This window comes from Nerophis ophidion, linkage group LG08, assembly GCF_033978795.1.
Source record: "Nerophis ophidion isolate RoL-2023_Sa linkage group LG08, RoL_Noph_v1.0, whole genome shotgun sequence".
Classification (NCBI taxonomy): Eukaryota; Metazoa; Chordata; class Actinopteri; order Syngnathiformes; family Syngnathidae; genus Nerophis; species Nerophis ophidion.
The window spans coordinates 5,215,168-5,227,667 of NC_084618.1; the positions used below are offsets into that span (position 1 = coordinate 5,215,168).

General features: G+C 35.9%; 1 protein-coding gene and 1 pseudogene across 2 annotated transcripts in view; one reads left to right on the forward strand and one right to left on the reverse strand.

The window, feature by feature from the left end:
- The window catches only part of LOC133557227 (proteasome activator complex subunit 4B-like), a 199,170-nt pseudogene extending 194,963 nt beyond the window's left edge, over positions 1-4,207 (reverse strand).
- The window catches only part of LOC133557228 (thrombospondin-2-like), a 72,066-nt gene that overhangs the window by 2,415 nt on the left and 57,151 nt on the right, over positions 1-12,500 (forward strand). For both annotated transcript variants that reach the window (XM_061907534.1, XM_061907535.1), the window contains exons 2-3: positions 4,193-4,329; positions 10,370-10,531. In XM_061907534.1, the coding sequence (XP_061763518.1) occupies positions 4,193-4,329; positions 10,370-10,531 (299 nt within the window). The remainder of the gene's footprint in view (positions 1-4,192; positions 4,330-10,369; positions 10,532-12,500) is intronic.

Genomic DNA, 12,500 nt, shown 5'->3' on the forward strand with positions numbered 1-12,500 from the left:
ATTACCCAGAGTCAGGCATACATAGGATTCTGGGTATTTGTTCTGTCGTGTTTATGTTGTGTTATAGTGTGGATGTTCTCCCGAAATGTGTTTGTCATTCTTGTTTGGTGTGGGTTCACAGTGTGGCGCATATTAGTAAGAGTGTTACAGTTGTTTATATCACAACCCTCAGTGTGACCTGTATGGCTGTTGAACAATTATGCCTTGCAGTAGCGTATGCGTTCAGATAGACGTCGCATGCAAAATGTGACCGGCACGCAGATAGGATGGTGATAATCCTGGCGCAATGACATGTACAAAGGGTGTTAGAGGCATTGTCATCACGGCATGCCCTCAAAGTTGATGTCTGGGTGAAAGTCGAAAAATGTTAACCCAGGAAATTTCTGATATTGTTATGCCCGTTTGTTTGTGGACTATTACTGACACCTTGTGGCGATGGGAAATGCTGCGCGTCATTAGTTTGGGCACTTCCGGTTTAGTTTGGGCACTTCCACTTTACGATGTCGGTCTAGTTCATAAACAATGAGAAGTAGACGAGTTGTGTTAACTCTTACAAGCCTAGGAAAAGATAAGTCTGTAAGTAAACAGTTTAACTTGTTTATGTAACTCTATACCGAGGTGGAAAGTGGCTAAATTTGATAGTAAGATGTGTATTGAAAAACGATTTTTGTGCACTATTTTAATGGATGTTTGAGGATTTAAAATGGCTGCCGGTCGCATATTTCCACCATCGAAATAGTTTCAACACTCAGCAGTATTTGTTTGGTGATGATTTGTGTGAAGCTAATGTTTACATATTGTGTGTTGCAATTCAGTATGTTAATTGAATCATATAGCTTATACATTGTCATTGTGTGTAGTTCAGTATTACAATAAAAAATAAAAGTCCTGTGCAAGACAAAGCAAGATCAACAGCAATAAAGAACCTAAATGGATTCATCTGCTTTGGAACTTTATTAGAACCTCCTGGATTGGTTGTTAGCTGTCTGCCAAGCTGTATAACCTCAACACATATGATGAGGGCAGAACAGATAGAGAAACTAACATTTGTAAATCTACTGGACTTCTCATCAGAGTGGTCAAAGAGCCGCATGCGGCTCCGGAGCCGCGGATTGCCGACCCCTGCACTATAGCTAGAATGATGAAAAACATATCTAGCACTAGGTGGTAGTATGGAGTTGCAACCTCACTTCAAAATGCAAAACACACAAAGTAAAAAAGATATTTCACTTTTGTAGTTGTGAGGACCGACAGCTGTCGGTAGGTAGATTGGACCATACACACGCATAGTAGTAATTTATGCGAGTTGGCCATTTTTAAGGACCGCAAACACACACACACACACCTTGCCTACTTTGTGTGGACCTACGTTCAGTCAGTAGGTTGTGAGGGCCCCCCTTTCCACTATAGCTAGAATGATGGAAAATATATGTAGCACTAAATGGTAGTATAGAGTTGCAACCTCACTTCAAAATGCAAAACACACAAAGTAAAAAACATATTTCACTCTTGTTGTTGTGAGGACCGACCGCTGTCGGTAGGTAGATTGGACCATACACACGCATAGTAGTAATTTATGCGAGTTGGCCATTTTTAAGGACCGCAAACACACACACACACACCTTGCCTACTTTGTGTGGACCTACGTTTGGTCAGTAGGTTGTGAGGGCCCCCCTTTCCACTATAGCTAAAATGATGGCAAAAATATATGTAGCACTAGATGGTAGTATAGAGTTGCAACCTCACTTCAAAATGCAAAACACACAAAGTAAAAAAGATATTTGGCTTTTGTAGTTGTGAGGACCGACCGCTGTCGGTAGGTAGATTGGACCATACACACGCTTAGTAGTAATTTATGCGAGTTGGCCATTTTTAAAGGACCGCAAAAACACACACACACACACACACACACACACACACACACACACACACGTCTTGCCTACTTTGTGTGGACCTACGTTCGGTCAGTAGGTTGTGAGGGCCCCCCTTTCCACTATAGCTAGAATGATGAAAAAAATATCTAGCACTAGATGGTAGTATAGTAATTTATGCGAGTTGGCCATTTTTAAGGACCGCAAACACACAAACACACAAACACACACACACACCTTGCCTACTTTGTGTGGACCTACGTTAGGTCAGTAGGTTGTGAGGGCGCCCCTTTCCACTATAGCTAAAATGATGAAAAAAATATATGTAGCACTAGATGGGAGTAGAGAGTTGCAACCTCACTTCAAAATGCAAAACACACTAAGTAAAAAAGATATTTGGCTTTTGTAGTTGTGAGGACCGACCGCTGTCAGTAGGTAGATTGGCCCATACACACGCTTAGTAGTAATTTATGCGAGTTGGCAATTTTTAAGGACAGCAAACACACACACACACACACACACACACACACACACGTCTTGCCTACTTTGTGTGGACCCACGTTTGGTCAGTAGGTTGTGAGGGCCCCCCTTTCCACTATAGCTAGAATGATGAAAAAAAAAATATCTAGCACTAGATGGTAGTATAGTAATTTATGAGAGTTGGCCATTTTTAAGGACCGCAAACACACAAACACACACACACACACACACACACACACACACGTCTTGCCTACTTTGTGTGGACCCACGTTTGGTCAGTAGGTTGTGAGGGCCCCCCTTTCCACTGACGGAAAAAAAAATATCTAGCACTAGATGGTAGTATAGTAATTTATGCGAGTTGGCCATTTTTAAGGGCCGCAAACACACACACACACACCCCTTGCCTACTTTGTGTGGACCTACGTTTGGTCAGTAGGTTGTGAGGGCCCCCCTTTCCACTATAGCTAAAATGATGGAAAAAAAAAAAATATCTAGCACTAGATGGTAGTATAGTAATTTATGCGAGTTGGCCATTTTTAAGGACCGCAAACACACACACACACCTTGCCTACTTTGTGTGTACCTACGTTAGGTCAGTAGGTTGTGAGGGCCCCCCTTTCCACTATAGCTAAAATGATGGCAAAAATATATGTAGCACTAGATGGTAGTATAGAGTTGCAACCTCACTTCAAAATGCAAAACACACAAAGTAAAAAAGATATTTGGCTTTTGTAGTTGTGAGGACCGACCGCTGTCGGTAGGTAGATTGGACCATACACACGCTTAGTAGTAATTTATGCGAGTTGGCCATTTTTAAGGACCGCAAAAACACACACACACACACACACACACACACACACACGTCTTGCCTACTTTGTGTGGACCTACGTTCGGTCAGTAGGTTGTGAGGGCCCCCCTTTCCACTATAGCTAGAATGATGAAAAAAATATCTAGCACTAGATGGTAGTATAGTAATTTATGCGAGTTGGCCATTTTTAAGGACCGCAAACACACAAACACACACACACACACCTTGCCTACTTTGTGTGGACCTACGTTCAGTCAGTAGGTTGTGAGGGCCCCCCTTTCCACTATAGCTAAAATGATGAAAAAAATATATGTAGCACTAGATGGGAGTATAGAGTTGCAACCTCACTTCAAAATGCAAAACACACTAAGTAAAAAAGATATTTCACTTTTATAGTTGTGAGGACTGACAGCTGTCGGTAGGTAGATTGGACCATACACACGCATAGTAGTAATTTATGAGAGTTGGCCATTTTTAAGGACCGCAAACACACAAACACACACACACACACACACACACACACACACACACACACACACACACACACACACACACACACACCTTGCCTACTTTGTGTGGACGCACGTTTGGTCAGTAGGTTGAGGGCCCCCCTTTACACTATAGCTAGAATGATGGAAAAAAAATATCTAGCACTAGATGGTAGTATAGTAATTTATGCGAGTTGGTCATTTTTAAGGACCGCAAACACAAACACACACACACACACACACACACACACACACACACACACACACACACACACACACACACACACACACACACACACACACACACACACACACACACACACACACACCTTGCCTACTTTGTGTGGACCTACGTTTGGTCAGTAGGTTGTGAGGGCCCCCCTTTCCACTATAGCTAAAATGATGGAAAAAAAATATCTAGCACTAGATGGTAGTATAGTAATTTATGCGAGTTGGCCATTTTTAAGGACAGCAAACACACACACACACACACACAAACACACACACAGTAAATAGGTCCATACCCACGCTCTCCTCCTGTGCAGGTGTGTGCGGCGCAGGTCTCGCCAACGTGACTTCAGCAGTGTGTCGTCAACCGTGTGAAGATGCGGTGCAGATGCTCACTGAGATCCACGACTTGCGTCTCATCACCGGGAACCTTCTAGAAGATCTGGACAGAGTGGTGAGACAAAATACTGTTTATTTGCACAAGTATGTACACATTGATTTTTGGGGATTTTTTATCATACTGGCTTTCTATCCATTGAAATTATCATCTTTACACACTGGAAATACAAACCCCAAAACCATTGAAATTGGCATGTTGTATAAATGGTAAATAAAAACAGAATACATCCATCCATTTTCTACCGCTTGTCCCTTGTTGGGGTCGCGGCAGGTGCTGGAGCCTATCTCAGCTGCATTCGGGCGGAAGGCGGTGTTCACCCTGGACAAGTTTCCGCCAATGATTTGCAAATCATTTTCAACCTATATTCAATTGAATAGACTGCAAAGACAAGATATTTAATGTTTGAACTGAGAAACTACATTTTTTTTTGCAAATAATCATTAACTTTGAATTTATTGGGAGCAGCACATTGCAAAAAAGACAGTGGTTTACTCAAGTTTTCCTGAGCCCACGTGGTGATATCTTTTACAAACTGATGTCACAGTACTGCCTGAGGGATCGAAGGTCACGGGCATTCAATGTTGGTTTTTCGGCCTTGCAGTGATTTCTCCAGATTCGCTGACCCTTTTATGATATTTAGGACCGTAGATGGTGAAATACCTAAATTTTCTGCAATAGCTATTTGAGAAATTTTGTTTTTAAACTGTTGGACAATTTGCTCAGGCATTTATTCACAAAGTGGTGAACCTCGCCCCATCCTTGTTTGTGAATGACTGAGCATTTCCTGGAAGCTGCTTTTATATCTGATCATGGCACCCACCTGTTACCAATTAGCCTGTTCACCCGTGAGACGTTCCAAATAAGTGTTTGATGAGCATTCCTCAACTTTTTCCCCAAATGTGCCAGCTTTTTTGAAACATGCTGCAGGCATCATGCCAAATGGGCTAATATTTGCAAAAAAAACAACAAAGTTCTCCAGTTCGTACATAAAATATCTTGTCTTTGCAGTCTATTCAATTGAATATGGGAGGTTGAAAAGGATTTGCAAATCACCGTATTCTGTTTTTATTTACCATTTACACAATGTGCCAACTTCACTGGTTTAGGGGTTTCTATCATGAACAATCATTTCATCAAAATTAAAAATAAAGGGGTACTTACGGAATATGTTGGAGTTTTTTTTTAACCACAAATTGACACGATCACATACATTTGTTTAAATTGATATCCATTTTCAACACCTTTAAGATTAGTGCCAGTAATTGACAAGTTCAAATGACTGTTACACTTAAACAGCTCACTATTTGGCAAGTAGTGGGTCACTTTTAATGAATTGTATAAGTGTATTGGTTATTTATAGCAAATATATATTCTAAGAGGTTTTAAAACTCTTTCGAGCTGTAAGTCCTGACAAAAACAATTTAAAAAGAAAATCCCTAAATAATAAATCATAAAAATACGTAACACACTCAATAGCTTGCCAACCCTCCCAGATTTTCCGGGAGACTCCCGAAAATCTGCGCCAACCTCCCGGGACAAATTTTCTCCCGAAAATCTCCCGAAATCCGAAATTCAGGCTGAGCTGGAGGCCACGCCCCCTCCATGCGGACCTGAGTGAGGACAGCCTGTTTTCACGTCTGCTTTCCCACAGTATAAACAGCGTGTCTGCCCAATGACGTTATAACTGTAGGATGACCGAGGGCGAGTTCTTGGTTTCTTATGTGGGTTTATTGTTTGGCAGTTTCATTAACGTCCTCCCAGCGCGGTAACAACACACAACAACAGCAGTCACGTTTTCGTCTACCGTAAAGCAGTTCGTCTGCCATAAACAGCAATGTTGTGACACTTTTAAACATGACAATACTGCCATCTACTGTACATGCCCCACAACACCTCCAGGCAACTTCAACCCTTTACTAATACCCTCCTCCATTCACATCTCATCTACCCGGATCATAAATAACCTAATGTAAAAAAATCTAATGTATTTCTAATGTATATACTTGTTCTTATGCTATCTGAATTCACTATGTTCTCTGCTGGCTATACATATCCTACTAAATAAGACCTACACTGTTTCAATGTCCATTTCTCTGTTGATGCAATTGTTGATGACTGAAGTACTGATATCAACCAAAGCTCCTTATCCCACCCCCAGGATTGTAAATAATTCAATGTACATACTATGATGATTAACTTGTATTATGTTGATAGTATATATTTGTACCATGAATTGATTAACGTGGGCCCCGACTTAAACAAGTTGAAAAACTTATTCGGGTGTTAGCATTTATTGGTCAATTGTACGGAATATCTACTAATAAAAGTTTCAATCAATCATGCATACATGACAATAACTTCTATGGCTTTTAGACAGTGCAGTGCGCAACTGCGCATGCAACACCTGTAAATATACTCCTCCCCTCTTAACCACGCCCCCCGCCCCACCCCCGATCACGCGAGCAGTAGAGAATATGGAATAATTTTTTTTTCCCCCGAAACACATTTTGCTTTATTCATTATTAATGTATTTCTTGCCACCTTATTTTGTGTATTCTTATGAGATTTCTAGTTTATTTTGTCATCAATTGTTACACCCAAAACTAATTGATTTACTCCATTACTTTAAAAAAAATATGAGTAACTTATGAAGTAATTTTTTTTTTTTTGACGTGGTCATTAAAAAATAATGATTCATATTCATTTTCAATAACGCTTGCAATGGTTAGGAAACACTGTTCAATAATGTGAGTGTTGTCTCACTATTTGACAAGTCCAAACTACCGTTACACTCAAACCTCTAAGACTGGGCTCACTATTTGGCCATTGTTAATGAACAGTAAATGTATTAGTCAGTTATTGTCTTTTACTAATAACAGGTTTTGAACTTTTTTTCCAAGCTATAAAATCTTGCAAAACATTTTTGAAAAATTCTGAAATAATTAATCATAAATAGAAGTGATACAGTGTTATAAATGTTTTGAAAAATAGTATGGTTATACTTATGAAATGTGTTTTTATACACGGATCATTAACATTTTATTTATAGCCATTTTGCTGAGTCTAAATTATCAATCAGTCAATGTTTATTTATATAGCCCTAAATCACAAGTGTCTCAAAGGGCTGCAAAAACCACAACAACATCCTCGGTAGAGCCCACATAAGGGCAAGGAAAAACTCACACCCAAATTACTTTTACATTCAATAAGACTAAGTTACTGTTACAATCAAACCTTCAAGACTAGCCTCACTATTTGGCAATTCATGGGCCATTATTAAAGAATTAGAATTAGTCAGTTATTGCAAACATATAAAATGTTTTTGGGAATTTTTTTTGCAAGCTACGAACACTTACAAAAAAATATTACAAAAATCCTGCAGTAACAAATCGTAAAAATAAAGTGACACACGATAGTTTTTGATGGGAAACTATATTTCAAAACATGTTTGTCAAATGTATTGCGTTTGAACTGTTGCTCATCAAAAGTGGACTAAAGATACATTTGTTGTGAATTACTGTTTTTAATGTCGAACTAAAAGCTGTGTTTAACTGTTCTTAAAAGTAATCAACCTTAATACCATAGCGAGTTTCTTCCACATTATTGGCAGCAACAAATCTTTGATTATGCATGGCTGCGAATGCTGACTTGTGAATATGCAAGTGTCAACTGCTTAGTTAAAACTAAACTCTCAAAATAAACTTACATTTTGGCATTTTTTAACTTTAAATCTAATGACATACATTTTCAACTACTCAAGATGTGTATTGAACTGGAAGTGCAGCTTTTATACAAGATTCTTGACCTGAAAATAGGACTAAAAGTAACTGCAGTGAGTGTTTAGCATAGGATTATCAAAAACATTAAATATAGCCAGAAGGCATTTATGTCAATAGCATGTTGACAGTATACATATTACAGTGATTAAATATATCATACACTTTAAAAAAACAAATAACATAAAACATGTAAGGTAACAGGACTGTGCTGGCATGTTTAACTCCAGTCATAGTAGAAACTAAACGGAATATATAGGAAAAATAATGGGTGAACTTAATGTTGGCCATGGCTACAATGTGACCCCTTAGAACTCGTTCTCATTGAGGGCCACATCGCAGTTATGGTTGCCCTCAGAGGGCCGCTTTTAACAATGAGTAATATAAGAGAGAGACAGAAAAAAAATGTGTCTGTGTATGTATATATATATATATATATATATATATATATATATATATATATATATATATATTTCCCACAGTATAGACAGCGTGTCTGCCCAATGACGTTATAACTGTAGGATGACCGAGGGCGAGTTTTTGGTTTATTATGTGGGTTTATTGTTTGGCAGTTTCATTAACGTCCTCCCAGCGCGGTAACAACACAAAACAACAGCAGTCACGTTTCCGTCTACCGTAAAGCAGTTCGTCTGCCATAAACAGCAATGTTGTGACACTTTTAAACATGACAATACTGCCATCTACTGTACATGCACCACAACACCTCCAGGCAACTTCAACCCTTTATTAACACCGTCCTCCATTCACATCCCATGTCCCCGGATTGTAAATAACCTAATGTAAATAATCAAATGTATTTCTAATGTATATACTTGTTCTTATGATATATATATATATATATATATATATATATATATATATATTAGGGCTGGGCAACGATTAAAAATTTTAATCAAAGTTAATCGCACTATTTCTCCGATTAATTGCGATTAACTGCATTGTATACGCAAAGCCCAATAATGAATTCAAAAGTAGCGTGTAGTGCACCTTTATTGGAATATTCTCCCACATGAACAAAAGCGCCAAAACATTTGTTGTGCAAACACAATTTAAATCAGTCCTTGTTAAACAGTAGCAGTTAAATAGCATATTTTATGAAAATCAACTCCAAAAATGTAAATACAAACATTTAAGCTTATTGCCACTGCCAGGGTATTCAAGTTATCCTGTTTGTTATGGAAAATAAATATAATCTACATACAAATCTCTGAGCCACAATCATAACATCTGAACAGGCAATTTCTGAGGTAACAGCAGAAACATTTTTTTTTATCAGGGATCTTATGTTTAAAAAACCTATATTATAGGTAGTGGGCTGTTTTAGGGAATTTTTGATCAAATTATCCGTAGTAGCAATATTACTAATGTTGTGTTTATTCTGCGTAGTGCACATAAGATAATTATGAACATATCTAGGAATTGATATGTTTATCTATGTATTGGTCAGTCCTGATTACTGATTATTACCACCCTCTCTGTTTTTGTCCATTTTACATTTTAGATGCATTGTTATTTACAATTAGTTTGTTTGCGTAAAAAGACACATTTGTGGTGGTGTTTACTTGACTCATAATCCCATCATATTGCAGTGTGCATGTATCTCTTATGTTTGACTGCCATCTACTGGTCACACTTAACATTACACCACGTACTAAATAAAATTTATTCGAGGTCGGTAAGCAAAACCAGAATTATTTCATACATAAGGCGCACTGTCGGTTTTTGAGGGGAAAAAAAAGTATTTTAAATGTGTCTTATGCTCCGCAAAATAAGGAATTGTATTTATTAAAAATACTAATCATATCAATGTACAGAACACGTTACTTAATAAAAACATTTTTTACACTTAATTTGGAAGTGTATTTTTTTGTTCATTTAATGCAAATGGCACAGATTTGGCGGAAGGACAACAAGTCATGCGACACATATAAAGCCTTGGCATCTCTCGGTGTTCCTGTCATCATTTTTGAGTTCAAAACCGCTGCAAAAACTGATGTTTTAGCGTTGAAATGCTGCCTGCTGACATCTCAATGCAAGGCTGCTGCCAAGCTGAGGTTTGTGGAGAAATGGATGCGTCCAAAACAGAGCAAATGGAACATGTATTAACATCCTTCTCCTGGCACCAAAAGCTGCGGTCGTTTCTAAGAGCGGCTGAAAAAGAATAGCGACAGTGTTGCTTTTCATCACGCAAATCCTCTCGTCAGTGCCGCAGCATAACTCCCAGCTCATAGCTGAACAAACTTCTATTAAGTCATTTTCATGCCTGGTTGAAACTCGACCTGTTTTGGTCTCCTCAGTTGAAAGAAAACGAAGAGATGCGCATAACTTTGGGCGAACTTGGCGGCATCGGCGGCGAACACCAGCTCGGCAGAGACGGCGAGATGTGCGTGCAGGACGGACGGGCGTACGAGCACGGCGAGGACTGGGACGTGGACGGCTGCACATCCTGCGCCTGCCAGGTCCGCCAAGCAGACACACTCAACCATGTTGGCAGTTTTGATGTCGAAAAGTAGCAGGCAAATGCACAATTTGCACACTTTTCGAGAGGTAAATTGTTTTAAGGCAATAAAACATATTTAAAAAATTACCAAAAAACATAAGATGAAAAAAAAAGGTTTTGGGCAAAGATACCATTTAAAAATATATATATACATTCAAATAATAGTAAGGAAAATAATATTTGATTCTAAGTAAAGGCAATAAAACAATATTTAGAAAATACAAACAATATTGTAAGATAAAAAAATTTGGGGCAAGATCACAAATTATTCATTTTTTTTACATAAAAAAAAAATATGGAGAAATAAACATTTTTGGGGTTTTGAGTAATAGATAAAACACTATTTGAAAGATATAAAAATACAATTAAGTTGAAATAAGTAATTGGGTATTTAGTTTTAATTTTCCTGAGGAGTATTCACTTCTCCTGAAGGAATCAATAAAGTACTATCTATCCATCTAAATACAAAAGATTAAGTAGAAATAAAAAAAAATTGATTTTGAGTAAAAGCACTATTTAAAAAAATACTAAATATATGATAAGATTAAAAAAAATTTTTGGGGCGAAGACAATTTAAAAAAAAAAATATATATATATATATATAAATACAAATAATAATAAAGAAGAAATAAAGAATAATTGGCTCTGAGTAAAATCAATAAAATCAATAAAATAATATTTGCAAAATACAAACTTTATGATAAGGTAAAATAAATAATTTGGATTAAGGGTACAAATTATTTTTTTTAATACAAAAATATAATTAAGTAGAAATATAAAAAAATTTGGTTTCGAGTACTCAATAAAACACTATCTGAAAAATATAAAAATCTAATTAAGTTGAAAAAAGTAATCGAGGTCTAGTAAAGCAATTACATTTTTTTTATGAAAAAAAAATATACGGGTGAGAGAAATAAAAAAAAAACTATTTCAAAAATTACCCAAAAATATAACCGTGAAATAAATAATTTGGTCTGAGTAATAAGTACAATTGTATTTTTGGGAAATTATTAAAATAAAAAGGTAATATCATATTTTGCTCCTTGGGTTAAGGCAGACAAATTATTTAAAAATTACTAATATTATGAATTTAGTGATAAATAATTTTAGTAAAGGTAATACAAAAATAATTTTAAAAAATCCAAACAATATGATGAAGTAAAAAAAAATGTTTTGAGCAAGGGCAAACAATTTTACTATACATACATTTTAAATACAAACATTTAAGTAGAAATAAAAGATCATTGATTTTGAGTAAAAGCACTATTTAAAAATACTAAAAATATAATAGTATTAAAAAAAAAGTTTTTGGGCAAAGACATTTTTTTAAATATATAAATACAAATAATAAAGAATAAATAAATAATAATTGGTTCTGAGTAAAGGCATTAAAATAGTATTTTCAAAATACGAAAAATATGATAAGGTAAAATAAATAAATTGGAGCAAGGACAAAAGTTATTAATTTTTTTAATAAGAAAAATAAAGTAAAAATATAAACATTTTTAGGTTTCGAGTAATCAATAAAACACTATTTGAAAAATACAAAAATTGTTACAATTATTTTAAATTATTACAAAAACTATTTTAAAAATTACCAAAAAATATAAGCTTTAAATAAATAATTTGGTCCGTGTAAATCCGATTTGTATTTTTTGAAAATTGTTAAAATAAAGTTAATATTATCATTATTTTGCCTCTTGAGTCAAGGCAGACAAAATATTTTAAAATTACTAAAATTATAAAGTTAGTGATAAATAATTTTAGTAAAGGCAATACAAAAATAGAAAAAAAAAATCAAAACAAAATTATGAACTAAAAACAAGGCAAAAATTGTTATTATACATATTTAAAATAAATTAAGTAGAAATAAAAAATAGATTTATTAAAAGCACTATAATATATATATATATGTATATTAGGAAATG